Source organism: Ziziphus jujuba, chromosome 6 (assembly GCF_031755915.1).
Source record: "Ziziphus jujuba cultivar Dongzao chromosome 6, ASM3175591v1".
NCBI classification, from domain to species: domain Eukaryota; kingdom Viridiplantae; phylum Streptophyta; class Magnoliopsida; order Rosales; family Rhamnaceae; genus Ziziphus; species Ziziphus jujuba.
This window is the reverse complement of record NC_083384.1, coordinates 15,366,305-15,388,714: the sequence shown is the minus strand read 5'-3', so window position 1 is coordinate 15,388,714 and position 22,410 is coordinate 15,366,305. Positions and strand designations below refer to the sequence as shown.

Sequence of the window (22,410 nt, the reverse complement as noted above, 5' to 3'; positions counted from 1 at the left end):
CTCTGACTGAGAATAACCACAGGTTGCGAGAAGCTAAGAACATTCTATAGTTGACAAAGGTACATATCAAAGATAAGTAGGAAAACTAATCCATTTGTCACATATTCAGCCAGATATAGCTTATGCTATAATTATAGTAAGCCAATTTATGCATGCACCGGAAGGAAGAAAGAAAGACTGGATAGAAGCATGCACCAATGCAGATTTGGCAGGATCAATTGTTGATCATAGGTCAACATCAGGCAATTATACATTTTTAGGAGGAAGCTTAATTTCAAGCAATGGTTCATGGAATTTGTGAATCATTATGGCTAAAGATCATACTTTGAGACCTTAGAATCAGATGGAAAAAAACAAATTAAGTTATATTGAGACAATAAGTCAACTATTAATGTAGCTCATAACTCAAGAAAAAAGTGAAATTCAGCATGATCAAACCAAAAAATGCAAATAGATGACATTTCATTAAAGAAAAATTGGACAGTAGACCCATTTGTACACCTTTCGCATAGATAAATGGACATCATGCAGAAGTACTAACCAAGGGTCTTGCAAGTCATTCACTTCAAACGATTACATGCAAACTGGGAATGGAAAACATCTATTCACCAGCTTGAGAGTGGGGGTTGGAAATATGTAATATTTAGTTTCTATATTCATCGAGTAAGAATAGAGATTAAGTGTATTGCACATAATTAGGAATTATTAGTTTTCTTTTCTCATGTGCATCTTATTCTATATGTTTATAACTGCTTATAGATTGAATAAGAAACACTTGACATATAAAGTGATGCATAAGCATAGATACTGCAACAACCAAACTAAATCATAAATGAAATTGCTACGACCTGAACTGTTAACACATCCAAATGCACAGCATTAATTTCACTTTTACTTCCATAACACCACTGGAAAGTGTTTTGGATGGTTATATGAACAACGTCAAGCTTCAAGTAGCTGCAATGAAGAAGAAATTCAAACAAATACAGTCAGTTCCAGGGTAGAAAAATATTTGTTCATTAACAGAAAATATGTCAATTATGGAAAACTACACGCAGTAAGTCCAAGTCTCTATAACAACAGATGAACTTACTCAATGGTGTCAGTTCTTCGAGGCATTAATATAATAGGCTTTCTAAGAGAAACATCCAGCTTTACAGCAGGGGATCCTTCAATTTCACTTGTGGTGAACAACTTCTCTGAATTTGTTACTTGATCTTTTAATCGAATGACACCTTTTGAATTGTTAGGAACAAGACCCACAAAATAGCTAACAACCTACATACCACATTGCATGCATATGAGAAGAATTCAGTTAGAGCAAACACTAGACAAATCTACAAGAGCATTACCTCCTGAACAAACCGATTTAAATACACAATTCGCACTTCAGAAAGCTGCCCAAAAAGGCTGTACTCATAGCCTTCATAATCTTCATCATCAGCACTGAATGAAGTAAAAACCAACTGCATAATGGCAAGAGAATGCATTGTAATAATTATTATGCGCCTCAATGGAAAAAAGAAAAAAGTGCATAAGACATAAAATTACCATATATTAATATCTTTTCCTTCTTTCTGTTCTAACAGATACCATGTTTCTTTCTTAAATAATAGCATCATTAAAACAGTAATAGTAGTTACATAAAACCATAATGATTAAAAGCATAAAACCAGTAATTATAGTTACACAACAACATAATTCTAATAAAATAATAGTAGTAATGATGATGATGAGCAACATGGGAAATGAAATGCCAAAGAGAACACAGGTTAACAGGGAATTGTGGAACTCTACCAACATAGGTTAACTGGCAATAGACAAGTTGTGGAACTCTATACGAAGTTATGGAGACAAATCATTTCGGCTGTCTGTTTCTCTTAGAACGCCTATTCATAAAACTTCTTGTCATTTTCCCAAGCTTTCAACTTTTTTGAATTGCCGCCATTCCCAAAATCCTAAACTAATGGGAGGTAAGCCAACTATATACTTATATTATCTTAATACTCCTCATCATGCCATCTTTTGTGCTCAAATGGAATCTTTACACATCATATTTTAAAATGGTGGGATTAATCAAGTTTTGAACATAAGTCCTCTTGGATCTTTGGCTCTAATACCATATTGAATTACCACTACTACCAAAACTCAAGCTAATGGGAGGTAGGCCAACTTTGTTTTATATTATCTTAAACAAACTTCAAATTTTAATATGCTCTGTCAGGCTTCATCTAACTAACATCTACCTAGCAGGTTCCTGCCCCATCTTCAGCCATCAATTTCATTTATAAGAAATTTCTTTTTGTTGAAAATAGACATACAAAGTAATAAAAGAAATACAAGTAGTTCATCCACACATCACTGAGAGAGAGAGAGAGAGAGAGAGAGAGAGAGAGTACCTCAACAAATGAACTGCCCCCAGGATTTCTCATATCACAAGCCCAAAAGTACATGTGGCTGCTGGGAAGGCTTTCATCACTAATTCTAAGATTTCCTAGGGCAGCCTTAATGCTAAAAGAGGATGGGAACACCTTTAAACAAAAGAATTAAAAATGAGGAAAATATATATTTATAGAAACAAAAATAATAACAATAATTAAGTAAAAAGGTATTATGTTTCTTTTTATTAACAAAATAAAGTTTTCTATAAACAAATAAACTAAAGTATAGAGCATACCTTGATATCTGTGAGCAAATTATCTTGTGACAAACAAGCTAGTTTAGTTTCATCATCGTTCATTAATAAAATCTGGGCAAGGGCCATATTCAGCGTGACATTGAATACAATTCTGGACTTTCCCTTTCCTAGCAAACCTTTGATAACAGCCTCCTGGGTGGTTGTTGACAGTTGGTCGTCAACAGCATTTCCTCTGGAGCTGTTATTTCTCATAAGGGCTGCAGAAGAGCTGTCACTGAAAGACTCACAACTTTCATCCTCAATGTTAATGGCATTAACAAATTCCATTATGGCAACAATCATCCGTCTACGACAGAAAAATGACAAAGTAGCCAAGGTCACCGTGATCTGAAACCAACATTTGCAAAATTAGTCAGAAACCATAACCAACTGAAGCCAAATTTTGAGAAATAGAAAAATACCCACCTGCTTATCTATGTTAGTATATAGAGGAGAATTTTGGTCATAGATGACTATTTGAGCTTTTACAAAACTATCCAATGTATCAGTTTGTTTGATATCCTCCTTGCTTGTTGGAAGGGTATCACCAGGGAGTAAACCAGTAATACGGGTAAAACTTGGGGGCTTCAATGTTAGATTCTCATATCTGAGAGAATCTTGGTGACTAAGGTGACCTGATAGACTTTGGGGTGACTGTGATGAAAAATCAGCAGAGTCAACCAAGTTCTCTGGTGCCTCATAGAACTTATCATCTCCTTCAACCATAGGTATATCATCATTCTCGAAACTCAGACTCCTAGCATCATCAAAGGTTGAATATGTATCTGCATTATGGATGAAAGATCTAGCAACAAAACACGGCTGAGATCCACTACAGCCAGAAACTAAGTCCTCAATCTCCAAAGATTTTAAGACAGTTCCAATGAACATGTCATTTGCCCTTACTGATACCTCAACCTGTTCAAATATATAAGTATTTAAGAACAGAAACATCAAAACCATTTAAACAGGAGTAAAGTCAGGCATATAAATTACCTGACCACCAATAGCTCGAAATTCAAATAAACGTTTCTCTTCAGTTAGAAGCACCTCCATGAAGCTGTTGTTATGCTAGAAAAAAGCAGCTCAACCGTCAGATCTGTTCATTGCAAGGCATCTTTTACATCATAGTATATAGCTTAGGCTTACCTGACAACTATAACTGAAGCAGATCTTTAGTTCATCAAGAACACCAGTAACAAATACTCTCTCCATCTTTAATATATTAACAATTTCGTCATTGTCATTTTGTTCTATCTCTGAATCCTCAGCATCTGATGAAGTTTCAGATAGGCTGGTTATAGGTGCAGAACCCTGCATAGGAAACTTTGAGATATTAATTTTCCTTACTGATAATATACCTAACCAAATTTAAGACACCTTTCTTCATCCTTTTTTTAATCTTTTTTCACTTCTTTTTTTTTTTTTTTTTGGTTTTTTTTTTTTTTTTGGTTTTTTCTGATGCCTTAATTGTTTTTTACCCTTGCTTATTGTCTATTCTTCTTCTTCTTCTTCTCTCTCTCTCTCTCTCTTCCCCCCGCTCCCCCCAAACCTCATATTTTATTAAAAAAAGACCACTTTTCTAAAATTTAAGAACGTGATCCTGACTCAAGTTTAATAAGTAGAATGGTAAACCATGGGACTCCTTTGCTAATGAAGTCCATAGCGAAGACTAAAAGTTTAACTAATTCCACAAAAACCAAGATCTTGAACACCCCATCCGGAATTCTTATATCACTGTCCATGCAGATGAGAAGCCATTACAGAACATTTCCATACCTCTTTACCCTTCTTCCTACCTCCAAAACTCCCATGAGAAATGCAAATTAACTCTTAAAAAAAAAAATGTTCAACAATTAAATTGAGACATGGCTCGAAGTAGTGGATATTTCATAAAATGAATTTTAAGAAATTTGAAAAACAATAATTCGAGCTTTCCATCAAAATATGTGGTAATAAGACTACTATAATTGAGAAAATGATAATTAAGAGATATTATGCTAAAAAAATTTCAGTACAACACTTCTCAAAACCCCACCTTTCAGAATTTTAACAATATAAAAAAGGTGAAACCAAGAAGAAGATCACCTTACTATAAGAGTTTCAATAATAAGGAACAGAGTCCTTCATAAGGAGGCAAAACTGTCTATCCCATTATTATGGGAATGGGAAGAGAGTGGAAAGAACAAAAAAAGGGAAAAAAATAATAATAATAATAACCTAACATTACCAGACTTAAATATCTCTTTACAACTGAGAATCCCAATCATAAGATGAAATTAAATTAATATCCCCAAACTAAGTCAATGCAAGTCAACATGCCATATATCATTTTTTCTTTACTACCATTAGTGGCCTTAACAGATTATAAAGAGATGGAGTCATAGCGAATAATACAATTAAAAAAACAGAACTCGATGAATTGAACTACAAAAGTCTTACCGATGCACGATAGATAGCCCCTTGCAAGCGGCTCTGCCAAGTTTTCCTTGATTCATCAGAATCACACTGTAATATTAGTGCATTAACATCCTCCACAACCTACATCAAGGTAACATGACAGTAACAAACTTATTTCAAAATCACGAGGATAGTTTCCATAATTTATAGTTTAAAAAATTATAGAAACATAACTACCACCTTGTTATTCGATCGCACACTATCACAAACAGCTAATACATGGTCTGCACCACCAACAAGTTCTGGCACAACTCGAAAGATCTGCTTTCCTCGTAAGCTACAAGAGCATATCAATACAAGTATAAATTACATTGAACATATAAGAAAGTTTGAACAGACTTCTTGACTGGCAATATGAAGGTTTACATTATTTACTTGAGGGGTGCACCATTGTGAATTTCCTTCGTAGTTTGGATGCACCCCTCTTTGGCATCAATAGTTTTATTTAACTAACAAAACAGTATACTCCCAATGTACAACAAGTTCTGTAAAAAGTTACCATCCTAACGAGGCAAGTTAGAGTTCTAAAGTGGACAAATAAGTTGTATTAGATATGAGAACGAGAAAAAAGATATAAATATTAGCCAAAGGACAGAGTATGTCCAAAAGAATTCCAAATTTCCAAGATGTATCTGTTTAAGATCCTAACTGGATCAATCGTCCTAATTCAATATGGATATGATAGGTTCTTTTATATGGAATACGGGAAGGATCACGGTGGGAACTAAACCAGATATGAAGATTGAGAAAGTATCTGATTTCAAAAGTAGACTTCAAACCCATTTAAGCCTCTCTAAAACATCCCGAAAGAGGATTTCTCACCCTCGGAAGCTTGAAACATTGTATAACTCTTTTTAAGTTGATTAAAGTTATGTTAATTGTCAAAAAAGGGCAAGTTAATATTTTATAAAAAACAATAGTAACAAAATTCCCCAGACTGCAAGGTACTAAAAACTAAACCCTAAAATAAACAATCTTTTTTTGGTAGTAATCCTACCATAAACTAAACTATTAAATGCATATTCAATGTATAGAATACTCAAAATATGCTATGTGCCAAGTCAAGTGGAGAGAAGTTCTAAGAAATGGGAAATCATGGAAAACCTTTCAATTAAGAAAATACAGTACCTCAAGGGTACTTGGATTTACAGGAATCAAATACCTTATAAAAAGATAAGCCCCATTTTGTTTCTAACAGCAGTCCTATTTATCAGAATAGTTTTCCCAAGTGTGGTTCATTATTTTACCAAACAAGCAAGAAAGCCATATCTAACTTGATCAACTTGGATTAAGTAGAATCCTTAGTATGTTAAATTATGTTAAGACACTGCAATGTTGCTAATAACCAGATTAAGAAAAGTTCACATCCAAACCTGATACACTGCTTGTATGATTTAGAACCAGGGCTTTCCAGTACATAAAGAAAAGGCCCAACTAAGAAAAGGTATCGCTGCTGCCATACCGCTTCCCTACTTCCAACACCCTATCATATGGAGATAAAAGGGGGAAAAAAATGGAAAATACAATTAGCACAAAATTAAGCTATGAAACTTTCCACACAATTTGGAATTTTCTTATGTTAAGGAAGCGAGAGAGAGAGAGAGAGAGAGGGAGGGAGAGAGAGAGATAGACCTTCCAATTAAGAAGAGACAACCATCCTTCAAAGTCAGCATAACTCCAAGGGCGAAGTAAATCTGAACTTTCATCACTCTCTCCCTGAAAGATCTTTGCTATTTGCATAAACCGATGATATCGTGCTGGAGAAAAGTGAAACTTCAAAGATGGCAGCCGTACAGCAAGTCTTGTTGAAGGATGGGATGGACTCTCCAATCGAATCTTAATATGATAACGAAATAATGTAAGCTTTAATATTTAAAGATGTCATCATAATAGACACACACAAAACACAAAAAAAAAAAAAAAAAAAAAAAAAAAAAAAAAAAAAGTTGGTAAGGAGTTATGTTGCTCCAAATCCAATGGTAAAAATGTCAAGTTATACCTGTTGAAGCTTGACAATTACGCCACAATTCTCAATAACAGGCAAGAAACTAACAGCATTTAAGTTGGCAGGACCAGAAGACTTATTCCAAGGAACTTGACTCCAGCTGTAGTCACCATCAACAAGAAACGCAGAAACATCACTCAAAATCAAATTAAACTGCAAATACATGTCCAGCTCTTGAGATGATCTGCTTTCAAGCTCATCCTGCACAAATTTTACAATCTCTTTAAAACTTTAGAATTTATAATAAACTAGTCATAAGTTAGATAACTAAGACACCATTTTGCAAACTAACCTTTGTATTAATCACCAAATTGCCCAAGTCAAGCATAAGTTTCGTTGAATGTTTATTATCAGGACTGAAATCTGTAGGAACCGTAATCTTTGGGGCAGCAATATCAAAGTCCAACAAAAACCTAGGAAAAGTAAATAAATGATTATAAATGATAAAACCAAATCCAACAAATTTTATTAACCATAAGACTTCGTATTTGCTAACCATCTGTACAACAAAAATATACGTGATTTCCATACTGATACAGTGTACACACTGACTTGGGCAGTTGCATATTACAGAAAAATGTATGTTAGGGAATAAACGGATAATTAAATTCTACAACTGTTGAAAAACATCTGCGTCTATAAGAGATCGCATTCTCTATAATCAAAAAACTTGCAAGACAAAACAATCAAGGCTAACAGATATGTACTAACCAACACTTTGCTTGATCCTTTAAATGTGAACCCAAGACACTAAAGGAATATTCAAAAAACAAATGTTTTCTTTTCTATCACTACATCCAGATGGACCACAGGCATGCAAAACCACAGCAGTGTCTTAAAAGAAAATTTGCAAGTACCATAATCTAACTCAAAATCAAAACAATAGGAGACCTGGACTGTTCCTTTAATGCTTTGTTCACTTGTTGCTGAGCAGTGCGCTTGACTTCATCAATTGTCATCTTCAAATAATGAATAAGAAAGTAGAAAGTTAGCACCCCCAAAAATTGAAACTAAACTATGCTAACCGTACTTGCTGGAAGAGAATAATAGGAACCTCCTACTTTTGTGAGGTAAGGTAAACTCATATTTAGGTGGAATCCCCACATTCAAAATCCTTATAAGTTTCCCAAACATAAGCAAATTGTGGGTATGTAAAACGATTAAGAATTAAGACACTGGAAAATACTTCCACCTGGACATGTCTATGAAACAAGGATGAAGGTTGCTTTAGTAAAACGATTAAGAATTAAGACACTGGAAAATACTTCCACTTGGACATGTCTATGAAACAAGGATGAAGGTTGCTTTAGTAAATTTAACATCCCAGCAATTGATTTCCACCTTAAACATCTATTGAGAACATGTGATGAATATAATAGCAAAACTGTATATGTATATATAATGAGAGAGAAAAATTTAAAAAAAAAAAATATCTTGCAGTTGACTAAATATAAATTAGGAGGACCGTCCATGTTATCTTGAATAAATCTAACAAATGCATACTTCTTCAATTCCTTGCATGATTTTTTTCCTTGAATTCTCTTGTTCTAACTTATTTCCAGATTTTCCACAACTAGCAGACACGTCACATATTTTCCCAAATTATTACAGAATACCAAAATAACAATAAGAAGAAAATGGCAGATATCTCTTTGAATATATCCAATTAAATGAAAACAATAATAACCATAATAATAACCAAATATTAACAACCGGTTTCAGTGGTAAGGAAAAAACATGTCCAGCAAGCCTGGTTAGCATGTGAAGCAATTGATTAATCATTTTCTCGAAGATATAGCATAAGTTAAACAAAACCTGAACAGCAGCTGCAGTTTCCAATGCTATAGTCTGACTAAAAGCAGTATTACTTTGAAAAAAGTTGATGATTTGATCAACAGTGTCCTTCATGTACTGCCGAAGACAGGAGGCAATCAGAAAATAAGCATGCAGTGGAGGAAGCAGGACTAAGACAATAAAGAACAGACACTTACAGTCATGTAACAGGGAGAAGCTTTAGCAACCATGCTCCAATCTACTTTAGTATCAAAAGGCTTGTAGCAGAAAATCCCAACTAATGAATCATAAGTGGTTGCACTCTGCATGGAGATGGGACAAAATACTCATGGTTCTGGTAAAAAATTGCACAAATGAACAAACTCAGTAGAAATTTTACAAATGTATATAGGAAAATCCCTACCTCCGCAAGGAGACCATTTGGTGATGATAGCTTATAAGAACCCAATTTCACATCAAAAACTTTGGTCTCAGGATAAAGCTTTATGGAGCAATCAAGGCCTTCACATGACAATTCAGCAAGGCTCTCCATGGACTCATCAAGAAGCTTAGAAGCATTATGTTTCATGTGAATGTTCAAGGAAGTATGAAGAACATCCACTTTGTCACTCACTATAACTGACTGCCTATCATCACCTTCCCTATACCCAATGATTTTATTTAACTGTTCCCAATCTTCCTCACTGAAATTAAATGGCTCACTTTCATCTTTAGCAGATTGACTATTCCTGGAAAGTATCACAAAAAGGTGAAGACCTTAAACTCCAAAGCACCACATAAAACATCAGGGTACGAGAAGAATTATTGCAACTTTCAATGTAAAAGCTATTTACCATCCAAATGACCACCAGGATCTCTTCGACTTCTGTTTCCTCAAATACTGGTCTGATTCTAATGATTGCTCCACAAACTTGTGGGCCAACATCCTGCACGACATCAGTATCTAACTAAATACTTGACGAAAATGTTTTGGCAAACTAGTCTGAAATTATAAATAACAGCTTGCATGCAATGCAGATAACATGCAAATAAGGAAATTCTTAGAAGATTATTAAGACCAAAAAGTTGGCAATAGAAACAGAATGGTAGAACAAGCTACAGGGAAGCAATAGTTGGGAATAATATACAATGGCAAATATACACTGGCAATGTTATTCCAAAACCAGTTCTAATGGTGGTAAACACCCCAGTCAAATGGCTAAAGTGCCATTATACTCATGAAGAAGATTGAATAAACAAATATGCGAAAGACTGAAGTAGGAGGCTTATTCAGCAAAAGAGATCAAACAATTTTTCTTCATTTACAATGTTTATAAAAATGAAAAAAAATGCGGTCTAATCAGGACAAATAAGTAGAATTTTTTGCTCTGTTTCGTTTGTTCCTTTGCAATAGATTTCCTTGTTAGCGGATATTGAAATTCATGCATATAATAATATTTACATGACAATAAAATAAATTTTAAAAAAAAAAAGGAAAAAGGGACGCTGTGCTTGCCTATTCACAAACCTCAAAAAATGAGCTGAAAAAGATGTATGTAATTATTTTATACAAAAAAGAACATATATGTACTTCAAAATTTGCAATTTTTACCACGTATTGTTGTGTCACATTTCTGACTGAGAAATTACCTCCACTGAAGTATGAGTTCAATATCAAGTCCACGATCTAGTTCCTCAATGTCATTGTTATCATCAACTACAGCCCGACTGGGGTCAGATTTAAGCAGTGAAGCATATAGAGAGATATATTTTTTACGTATACTTGCATATCTCAGAACTTGCTCCCATGACAATTTTCCACTGCCACAAAGATAATGTTCAAAGATAAATATGATAGAAATCCAAAATAGTGTTTACAAAGCTTCAAGATTAATAATTAATAACATTTTCTTTTTGGTTTTTAGTTTTTTGCTCTAAAAGCTTTTACTTCAGCTATGTAGAATTAGGCTTACAAACAGACAATATTGAAAACCATCTACAGCCGGTTTTAAAAACGAGCTCATTTTAATATTAATTGTTTTCTATCTAAATGGCTATTATAATAACCATTCGTCATTTATATATATTTTTGTTTAAAAATACTCTTTTAAAAGCAAACTAATAATTACCAAAAGAGATATCACTGATAAAAATATACAACTATAAAATCACTGAAAAATGATCAAATTATTTAGTGATAACAACTATATAAACAACTATTAATGTTATTAATTATTAATTGTGTTAGCTTGATATAAAATAGTTTGTATCCAATTCCCAATAACTTAAGCTTTTAAGAAATTGCATAACAGCACTTAAGAATCAACTAGTCCAAATACCTGGCCTTCTTCATTTGATCAGAAACAGCTCTGTAAGCATACTTCCACCACAATCGAGGATCAGATTTCACAGACACATGTGGCCGATAATGAGCATATTTTAAGCGTTGATTAAAAGCAGCAAAATTATCAGCTAATTTTAAAATGTCCCTGTATCCATCCTGCAAGTAGAAGGCCCTCAAAATTTCAATCAATCAAGTCATGGCTCCCAGCATCATATCACAATGAAGAGGAAATATTAAATGAACCTTTGACAAACATAGAGTCACATCATCCAAATTCACAGCTGCTTTTTGCAAAGGTTGACCACTTTCAGAAAATTCATTCAACTGTAGCTTTGAGTACTTTGCATTGCCAGACACCGGTTCAAGAACATAGGTGTGCTTTTTGATAAATCCATCAGCTGGTTTGCCATCTTTAGTACCAAATCTAAAAACCTGGAAGCTCAAAGTATGTGATTATGTTCAAATACCAAGAACCCACATATACCAATATGTACCTATATATAAATTCTCTGAAAATGACAGTATAAGGGAACTGGCTGGGCATACCTGAACCCACTCAGAAGGAAGCAAATCCTCCCATGGCTTGTTGACATGATATGGAACGATATCAGAATCAAGATAAAGTGCAAGCCGATCGAGTTCAACAGCCTGTAAAGCAATGATGAATATAAAATGAACAGCAAAACAATAAGGATCAGAGTAATGATGAAAATTTAAATTTATTCAGCATGGGCAAAAATTTTTTGTTGAGGCTTCCTTTCTTTATTGAAAAAGTTTTAAAAGATGATAAAAATTAACAGGCATGAGAAAAGAATTTTTCAGAAGTGTCACAGTAAAAATAAGCAAATTTTATCTCTTTTTTTTTTTTTTTTTTTCCCTTCCTCTCTAAATATGATATCAAATTTAAGAAGATGTTAAGAAACATTCTGAAAACTTGTGCTAAATTTCTCCAACATAATTGAATCAAAAAATGAGGTGCATGCAGTAATAACTTTTTTTCCAAAGATAGGACATTTAAGTTGAGGACAAAAACAAATAAGTAAATAATTGCTATTGCACCATTTAAAACCCTACAAGGTATAGATAAGAACCTTCTGAATACGGTCTAGCGCTCCCTCAGTAACAAAAGTCTCTTTTCCATTATCATCAACCGTCACCGCTAAAAGTTTCTCCAAGGTTATCCCAGCTGCAAATGGGTGCCCAGGATTGCTAGAAGATAGCAGACATAAGATTTCAACAAAAGTAATAAATGTCATTTTAATAACTGCTTAAAAGGTTTCCGTTCTTTCTCACCTTTCAGAATCTTCGTATCTGATGTGAACATTAGAAATGGAAAGTTTCAAATTTCCAATTACCGTGCTGATCAGGGAACCCAACCATGATTTATTCTTCAATGAAACAAAATAGAAAACAGCTTATTGTTATGATAAACACAGCACACATTGGACATCTAGCAACAACGACAGAAGGAAATTTAGGTGTAACCGTTCAGCACCGCATTACAAAGTAATAAAACAACAGGAAATTCTAAGCCAAGATGCAAGGAGGACGACAAGAAGAATTAGGAAAAAAAACATAGCTTTAAACCAAACCACACGAACAAATAAAGCTTGTTAAGTTAGAGTAAAGACCAAGCTTCCAATCATTTGGAATGTTATACATGCTCAGGTTGCAACTCATAAAGCCAAGAACAAACACATAATATCTAATTTTTGCCAGCAAGGGCTTGAAACTAGCTAATTGCATCACCTCCATAAACGTTTTTTTTTTTTTCTCTTTTTTCTTTTTTTTTTTTAATAAATATCCTTCAACTCTGATACCTGAATCAGAAAAACTTCTCAGGTGGAAAACCATATCATGAAAGATTAATTGTTCTCACATTTTTCAGAATAGTGGTAAAAAAGCAGGTGAAGATTTTGCCAAATCATTATGGTCGAGAATCACCATTTTTTTATAGAACACCACATGAATTGAGATATAAGTTGTTCGCCAATTAATCTGCATCTTAATGGACAATGATTTGGGGAGGAAAACAAACAAGGAGGCAGACTCCTTCACGGCTTGCATGCTACAAAGCGTTCATCGCTAGTCTTCTCTTATTCATTATGCCAATACTTCTCCCAACTATCAGCTACTGAAGGATATTTCACCTTTTTCTTCCCCTTTCTTATCATAATTTACATATCAAACTAAGAGTGCACATATTATTTCTATCTTCTCGATTACTTCCACAAAGTGTTTTGTCAAACTTTGCATTACCATTTACATAATACACAGAGATAGGCAAGTATATAGATATCACTCAACCCCTCTGGATACTCAATATTCATCACTGTGAATCTGGACTGAATGCATAACATAATGGATCAATTGCATACAGGGCATACATATTCATCCATGCATGGTGTATGAGTCTGCCCATATGCACAGAAAGCCAATTCGAATCAGTTCCAAATTTACTTTAATTTCAAATGCATTGAACCATAATTATTTCAACCATACCACTTCTGACTCTAATTGCTGCTTCCTCTCCAACAGCTTCATTTCCATTTCCTACTTACAAGAGGAAACAAAATGGTCATTCAAATGCCCAATGGTATATAACATTTATTGACATAGATCACCATGCCTTACCCGCACTCGGCTTTTCTTAGCTTCTTGGACAGCATCCTCACTAGATCCCTCAACTTGTGTTGCAGGTTCAGCCAATAAAAAAATGCGATCAAGAATAACTAAAACTGGATCTTTGCCAAGCCTGCTCCATGGAACCTAGTTTTAAAAAACTAACTTCTTCAGAAAAATGTAAATAATAGGTAATATCATAGAAGTACACAATGTGCTACTCAACTCAAACTAACTTATACTGTTGGAATGATAATAAAAAGCAACTAGACACAATAGAAACCAGGAAGCATAAAAAGCATTTTTTTTTGGTAAAGTAGCTATCGTCATGAACCAGTTTTGAAATTAATGGTCAACAACGATGCCATCCCTAATACTTACCTTAAGTTTCACAGAACCAAGAAATCCCGCCTTAACCTTCACAGGCAATTTTAGTGCATTAAGTGCTTCCGGCTTGAGCTGCATATTTGTTAGCTCGACATCACCTGTTTTGCAGATGGAATGTGACGAACAACATTACATCAGGAACACAAATAAATAGTGCGTAAGGAAAGGCTTAAGCTGAAAAATAAGACACCCATGATGATATAAATGCATGAGAAGCTCTTGCCTAATTTGAGGTCTATGCTTCAGTCATGACCACAAAAAATGTGAACAACGAAGCTAAATATTTTAAAATATAAAATCTTGAAAAAGAAAAAGGATAAAATGAAGAAACAGATAAAAAGAAAACGGAGGTGTAGAAGTAAACAGTAGTTAGCCTTACTGTTCATTGATAAGGTTTTTTGCTTGTCCCATTTAGATCACGTTTCATGAGTTTTTATGCTGGAAGGAAGATTTGTTTCAAAGGCATTGTTGGTTTCCGTTTTATTGTTTTTTTTTATTTTTATTATTATCATCATCATCATCTTTAAGGACATCTCATCCTCAAATAATCTGCAGTATGATTTATATTTTCACTATAAGTTTTGCTTCTTTTATAAAAATAAAAAATAAAAAATACAAAAAATACAAAAAAAAAAAAAAAAAAAAAAACTTAAATCCTTAATACACCATTGTTAAAAAATAAAAACGAGGAGTTATCCAGATGCAAAAGCCATTATAGGCTTTCCCTTTCATGTTTCTCTAATATTAACTTAGTCATGGTGCATTATGGACTGCTACAATCAGAGATTATCTATGAGATGGAACTAAATAATCAAGGGTTTGTCAGAAACAATAGTGAGGTCCAATCTTAAGTTGAGCAGCTTGAACACAATCTCTTCACAGATAAAGAAAACAGACACAAAGGGCCGTTTCGTGAACCACCATTGAAGCAGTATTATAAATATAGTACATCATCACAGTCCAACATTTTGTTCTCTGATATTGTATGTATATAAATAGCCATAGCTGAGATGAGAATTTAAGAACTAGCAGACCCAGTACTAAAAGATGATGATTCTCAGCACTAAGTTCCAGATACTTCTGAGGACACAGAGGTATATCGACGAGCTGAAAGATATTAATTAGATATATACAGTACTTGGAGGCTCAAGATGTTAAGGAGACTCCACTCAAATACACTTTTGAAGAGTGATATACTGGTCTTCTGCAATATCCAAGTCCTAGTATAGAAGACCGATGCATTCTACGCTTCAAAATGCTATACATTTTCTGTTTTCGAGAATGAAAATCCCAATGTGTCCAATCATACATACAAAAAGAATCAATCCCAAAAGTTATTCTGCTTCCTTTCTCCCTCTTTTCCAGTCTCCTCGGCAGTTAAGCATTGATCAATCTTCAAATAAGTTTCCAGATTCTCACCAAAGTAGAACTCACTACTCGTTTGCCACATTTCATTCCCACTTTGCTCTTAACACCAAATCACTTTGCCCCAATCTGCCAATCAACATCCAATTCTAAACAACCCACCTCAAAAGCAATTAAAGTATTGATCAGTCTTCAAATACGTTTCCGAATTCTCACCAAAAGTAGAACTTTCACTACCCATTTGCCCCAATTCATTGCCCCCCATTACAAACCACTATCAAAACTAAAAGCCAACCCATCCTATCGTTATCGGCTGGCAACCACTACTCCTTTTCACTATCAATTTCCTCCAACTCACCGATTTTCTAACCTAAAACCTACCCCCCCCCCCCCCCCAAAAAAAAAAAAAAAAAAAAAAAGAAAGAAAGAAAGAAAGAAAGACACCCGCTCAAACTATTCCTCTCACTCTCTCTGTTAAGCACTTTGTTCACTAAAATTTCCATCCCCAAAACACACATAAACTTCAGCACCATTTGAAACCTTGCATAGTAACTCTTCAATTTCACTCCACTCATAAACTTCTCGACATTCACAAAAACAAAAACAAAAAGCAAACCAAACAGTATTCGAAAAATAACCCAAAAAAAAAAAAAAGAAAGAAAGAAATGGAATAAAAACCTCGCCAAACACTGATTTTGAGAGCCTCTTTGTTGAGTCCCCTGACGTAATTCCCAAGGTACCTCTGCAAGAGGTACGCCACCTGATCCTCCAACATCTTTGCCTCTCCTTTTTTATTCCAAATCACTTTCTCATTCCTCCTCCTTCTCCAGAGATCCCAAACCACATCGAAAACCAAAGCAAAACCATAAACAACGACCAGATTTTCCTCCCTGTTTTCACAGACCGACTCTGATAGAAAGTTTGTCCGTACAATTTCAGAGAGACAGAGAAAGCTGATTCGAAGCTTTGTGGCCACGTCTATCAAGTCCGAGAACACGCTAAGCGTTGTTTGTAGAGAGAGCTTTTGTGTATATATCCCCCTCTCTCTGCATGCGAGTCTATACTAAATATTTAACTCCCAAATCTCTTGGCCCAATGCAATCTCGCCACGTTCGATTTTAAAATTTTAGAGTCGCCGAGTCAACGAAAAGATTGCTTGCTTGCAGGGAAAAGAGGATGTGGATTTTATGGGGATGTGTGCACTGGAATCTAACTCAGGAAGTCCAGGTGGCAATTTGACTGGTTGGTAATTTGTGGAATTACGAGATTGCCATTGTGAATGATTTCTCCAGTTTGGCGGTGGAAATTACTGGAAGGAATTTTTATCGACGTGACGCGTGTGAGAACGTTAGAAAGGCCTTCCCTAACGAGGTTAAGACAGACACGCAGGTTGTGGTGACGTGTTTTTGATAATACGGATTTGCTTAAAGCCAAAAAAAAAAAAAAAAAACAGTGCGATTTATCTATTTTGAGCATATTCGTCATTAACCGTTAGTTATATCTTCGAGGTTCACGTGAGCTACCACGTTACGTTAAATTATCCGTCAAGGCCGTCATTAAGCGTAATTAAAGCCCCCCAAACCTCACGTGTTATATCACGTGAGGATCGTTATACTTAGTGATTTTGAGATGGCTTCGTAAACAGAAACATATTGTGGATACACTACGTGCTGGAGAAAATGTTACATGAAGCCGCGGTACCAAGTATGCTGGTCCCATTTCTTACCATGTCACTCAGGAGAAGCTAGCTCACTACCAACCCGTTCGGCCTCTACCGAAGCCTAATTAGGAATGGCAATTTGCCCATGGTGTATCGCTCCTAATAGGGTGGTTTTTTTCTTAAAAAATTAGAATTATGGGACAAACTAGGAGCAAAGGTTTAAAATCCAAACCGGAGATGGGCTGGGAACGGGGAATAAACATCCCAGAATCCGGTCCAGTATATATATTTATTATTTTCTTAAAAATTTTTTCTAATTTCATTTATATAAAACATCATTTTTTTTTCTTATAAACTCCAATGTTAAATCCTTAACTTTGGCTGCCAACATCGATATATTTTATTATATTTTTATTGCATTTTAGTCACTTTATTTATATTTTATTTATAAAAAAAATTATACAAACTTTTTTTTAAAAATTATATGAATGATAAAAAAAAAAAAAAAAAAGCAGGAAAAACCATCCTGTCCTGTTCCCGATTGGAGAATCCTCATCCTTGCCTCACCTATAAAGAAATGAAAAAAACCACGGGACGAGATAAAAAAATTTCCACTGGAACGGGGATGGAATTATAAAAACCGATCCCGTCCCGTCCCGTTAACATTCCTAAGCCTAGTTCTTCATGTTAGAATGAAGTTTCAATGTAATGTCAGTAATTCATTTGAGTTAAGTAGTAAATTTTCTGTGAATTTTTTTTATGGATGTGAAACTTTATTTGAATTCTTCTAATAATTATCCCCTCAAATCAACTATCATGTATATCCATTTTTCCATTTAACATATCCTCAAACTGATAACCCTTTTCATGTATATTTCCATTGTGACACCCTACCCCCTCAAATTGACAATCTCTTTCATCCCCATCTAGTTGAGTGATCTCCTACAGCGACTATGTGTCCTCACCACATCACCAAAAATATTATGAGATGGCCTCCTCCACACGAAGCCTAGCATGGAAGTTCCCTTTGTCCCACCACTTCAATACGAAATTTTCTTAATCAAGTTTCGATCATCAATTAATCACCATCAGAATTCATTGCAGGGAGGGGCCACCACGTTACGTGGAGTCTCCACATTTGCACAAATTTCTGTCATCAAGTTTTGACAGTCAATCATAGAATTTTCCTCCATCCCGACATCACCATATGGCCTACCACCATTCAATTCATTAGTCCATCCATCCGGCAATCTTCTCTAGCTCTGATACTACTTGTAGAGAGTTTGCAGCCCTTATCCAAACACACTTATCTTGGTCCAAAAGAGGTTTCAATCCAGAACCAATTAATTTTAGATTGAAATCTTAGTTGAGCCTGGGTAAGTGGGCTTGATCAGCAGAGACTGAACACTCTCTACAAGATATATATCTCTTTGTATCTCATTAGATCAAACTATGTTAGGCCACTTTTAAACGCCTTTCTCTGCAATAGCTGTATCAGCTTGGATTATAGTTTTAAAATGGCAAACTCTTGTCATGGAGAAGCCAACCACAATGAATGAAAAAGAAGAAACCAAGGTTTTGCAAACAGCCAAGAAAACCATGCTGCAAATATTTATCTTTCAAAGAAGAAGAAAAAAAAAAAAACACGAGTTAATGAGCTGGCTTTTCATATGATATTGCACTTCTAAGCACATGGCATTTAACCACCAACTAACCATTTAAAATAGTACTACTTGATCTGGTACCACTATTTCATACAAGATTTTCTCTATCGGGCATCAATGCGGTTCGATCTAGTTTTTCTAATTTTTTTTTTTAATAAACCAAGCCAAGCCAAGCCAAACTATTGGAAGAAAAAACAACCAAAACTAAACTGACCAAGCCAGGTGGTGTTTGGTTGTAATTTGAGGAGTGAATTTAATTAGACAATATATGGAATGAAACTGAGGATGAAATGAAAAGAGAGATGAAATGAATTCCTATATTTGGTTGAATATTGGAATCAGCACATAAAACACCAATGAAAACAAAATATTTTGACAAAACTACTCTTCATTTCATTTATTCAATAAAAAATTAAATTAATTAGATTAATAATAATACTTTTCCACTTTTTCTATCTACTTTCTCTTTCCGCTTTCCCTCACCATATTGCATGCCCACTTTTTTTCCATTTTGTCTATTTTTCAATCTTTGTTATACTGCGATTCTTCTCTTAGTGTGTATATCATAATAATTCTCAGTAGTTTTCCTTTGACGAATGGGCTAACAATTATTCGTCCTTTTTACCTTAATTATTTTTTAATTTCTTTCTATTCTTTTATTATTATTATCTTAGTTATTCTCTATAAATTGGCAAGCTCCAGCTTTGATCTTATGAAATTTACTGTGCAAGCCAATTGGCAATTTTTCTTTTAAGCTGACAAAAAAAAAAAAAAAAAAAAGAAGAAGATGCCTCCTGGATCATCCGAGCTAAAAATAAGATTTGTCAAGACTCGAATCTCAACTTTTGAACTTACAAATGTGAAGGCTGAATGACTTTTTTTCGCTAAGTTATCATCTTCGGTGGTGTAATAAATTGGTAAATGATGACCTAATATATATATATATATACATACTTAGACATAATCCAATAATTAATAATTGAAGAAAATATGGACTTGGCCATTAATTTTACTGGCAACATTATCGTTATCATTGTGCCATATAGCAAACAAGAAAAGGAAAGTATGGAGGATAAAAAAAAAAAAGTAGATTGAGAAAATACAGAGAGAAAAATTGGAGAGAGAAAATATAGAGAAATAAAGTAAAGAGAGAGCAAGTGAAGAGAGAAGATAGAGTGAAGGTATTTTTTTTCTTAGTAATAACGTAGGGAGTGATGGTAGAAAGAGAAGATGGAGTGAAAAAATATAAAGAAAGAGAGTGGGATTAAAAAAATAAAGTTAATTTTAATTTTTAAGAGAAATAATTAAAGAGTACAATGCTACATGCAATATGTATAAATGATGGAATAGAGAGAGAAATAAAATCTCCATTCCAACCATATCTTATCCAACCAAACAATGAAATGAAAATCCCAATAAAATATGCCCATTTCATTCTCCTTCTATTTCGCCAACCAAACATCAAGATAAATTCATTCGTTCAAATCTATGTATGGTAGGTTGGTACTTTTCTAATAGCCAATGAATCTCTTTCTCATACACGCAGGGAAAAGTTCACAGAGATTGGTTGTGTATATATTTTTATGTTCACTTGATATTTTTCTACAAGATTGGCAAAATAAAAAATAATTAGAAAAAGGAAATGAAGATAATCTTAATTATGATATTACAAACTTGATAATGTATTAATGATTGAAAAATTAATATAAATAAGTCAATCTCAAACGAATAAATGAAATATAATACAATATGGACCAGAAGAACATTGCGGGTAAGTTATAAATATTTTGTGGTAATTGTTGTTAAAGTATAATTAATAATTTTTCTAAACATATTGACAAGCCTCTAAATAATAAGCATAAAAGAAAATAACATTAAATATTTTCCATTAAAATATAATTGGGGAATTACAAGACGCATTTTATACTTTCAATCAAGTTTTAATTTGGCCCATAAACTTTCTTTTGAAGCAACTTCCCTCGGAAACTTTGACATTTTATAAATTTACCCCCTAAAATTTTTTGATAGAATTTGAGAAGACTCACTACTTTTTTTTTTTTTCCCCAAATGAAAGATGATTTTATTAAGAACCAATAGAAAAACAAAAATCATCCTCAATAGCTTATTCCAATCATTGCAGGCCAAATTCTATCGAGGACTTAAAAGAATCATATTTTATAGCATGCTGTGCCAAAATATAAGTTATATTATTTGATTCCCTAAAAGCAAATGAATAAACAAAATTCTCATATATGCGTAATAGTTTACCATAAGATTCAAAGCTTGAGATACATTATTTTATTTTAACAGTGTTTGGGAAGACTTACTAGTATTCAAATTGATTGTTTATATATAACTAAAGTACAATTAAATCAAAAGTTTTCCTTTTTTTTTTTTTTTTGATAAAAGAAAAAAACGATAACATGAGAATAAATTCTTTTATTTTATTTTTCCTTTTGAGGAGTGTTAGGTGTGAATGCAATCTCTTCTTCACTCACCAGGCACTTGATGCCCTTGGATGCTGCCACATTTTCTCATTATTTTTTCTACAAAATCAATGTAAAATAATTACCCTTTTTTTAGAAACAACTATGATATTGCACTCTTTCAAATGATATTCAATTTATCTTCTTTTTTATATATTAAAAATTTGTACTGTTTAGTATATATAACAAAAGAAAATACCAGTGAACTAAAATTAACAAAAAATAAAATTCAACTTATTTGAATAATTGATTTCTTAAAAATATTTGGTTAATGGAAAAACCAAGAAAACTAACATATATTTTTCATATGTGAATAAAAGGTATTTACATAAAGCAAATTACTAAAAATATTAGAAAAATAATATCTTAAAGTAAAATATTTTATATGATACTTAAAAAATCAAATATTGTAAATATTAATTTTAATAAAATAAAATTTGTCTTTGTTTCAATTATAGAAATAAGTTACGTTTTATTATTTTTTTCTCTGTTAATTTGATTTAATTGGTATCTTTATTTCTTATTGAGCCAAAAAAGATGATATCTTTTTTTTAAAAAAAAAATTATAAAAAAAAAACAATAACCATTTTTAAAATATAAAATAACTATTGATTGTTTATCATTTGGAGGAGTGGGAATATTGTAATCGTTTAAAAATAGATAATTACTTTACATAGGTTTATGTTACTACTATTGAAAAAGTGACTGAGCCTCCAAAGGAAGCAGAGTGCCAAAGCAAGTAAAAAAGTGATTGCACTTAGCACCCCTTATTTTTTTTTTTTTTTTTTTGGTAATACTGTTGTTCAAAAACATTTTTGATTTAATATTGAATGGTCAATTTCATCAATTTATACCAAAAAATTGAAAAAGGGAAGTAAATTGACATTATGTCAAAGTAATTAGGGGGCAGTTATTTCAGAATAAAATTTTAGTTGGCAAACTGAAACTTTGACAAAAATACAACGAG

At 33.4% G+C, this 22,410-nt stretch overlaps 1 protein-coding gene across 1 annotated transcript in view; it reads right to left on the bottom strand.

The window, feature by feature from the left end:
• The window catches only part of LOC107430407 (uncharacterized), a 46,784-nt gene extending 30,142 nt beyond the window's left edge, over positions 1-16,642 (bottom strand). Inside the window, exons 1-29 of the mRNA XM_048464611.2 lie at positions 16,312-16,642; positions 14,263-14,366; positions 13,894-14,028; positions 13,762-13,812; positions 12,553-12,647; positions 12,351-12,468; positions 11,806-11,907; positions 11,503-11,691; positions 11,255-11,415; positions 10,566-10,736; positions 9,770-9,862; positions 9,340-9,664; positions 9,134-9,238; positions 8,958-9,053; positions 8,034-8,101; positions 7,435-7,555; positions 7,137-7,343; positions 6,770-6,973; positions 6,511-6,620; positions 5,318-5,414; positions 5,120-5,218; positions 3,827-3,991; positions 3,674-3,748; positions 3,104-3,595; positions 2,678-3,025; positions 2,400-2,531; positions 1,353-1,466; positions 1,094-1,278; positions 849-957 (exon numbers count right to left, since the gene is read on the bottom strand). Coding sequence (XP_048320568.2) covers positions 849-957; positions 1,094-1,278; positions 1,353-1,466; positions 2,400-2,531; positions 2,678-3,025; positions 3,104-3,595; positions 3,674-3,748; positions 3,827-3,991; positions 5,120-5,218; positions 5,318-5,414; positions 6,511-6,620; positions 6,770-6,973; positions 7,137-7,343; positions 7,435-7,555; positions 8,034-8,101; positions 8,958-9,053; positions 9,134-9,238; positions 9,340-9,664; positions 9,770-9,862; positions 10,566-10,736; positions 11,255-11,415; positions 11,503-11,691; positions 11,806-11,907; positions 12,351-12,468; positions 12,553-12,647; positions 13,762-13,812; positions 13,894-14,028; positions 14,263-14,366; positions 16,312-16,408 — 4,368 coding nt within the window. The 5' untranslated portion in view covers positions 16,409-16,642. The remainder of the gene's footprint in view (positions 1-848; positions 958-1,093; positions 1,279-1,352; positions 1,467-2,399; positions 2,532-2,677; positions 3,026-3,103; positions 3,596-3,673; positions 3,749-3,826; positions 3,992-5,119; positions 5,219-5,317; positions 5,415-6,510; positions 6,621-6,769; positions 6,974-7,136; positions 7,344-7,434; positions 7,556-8,033; positions 8,102-8,957; positions 9,054-9,133; positions 9,239-9,339; positions 9,665-9,769; positions 9,863-10,565; positions 10,737-11,254; positions 11,416-11,502; positions 11,692-11,805; positions 11,908-12,350; positions 12,469-12,552; positions 12,648-13,761; positions 13,813-13,893; positions 14,029-14,262; positions 14,367-16,311) is intronic.
• Positions 16,643-22,410: the final 5,768 nt, after the last annotated feature.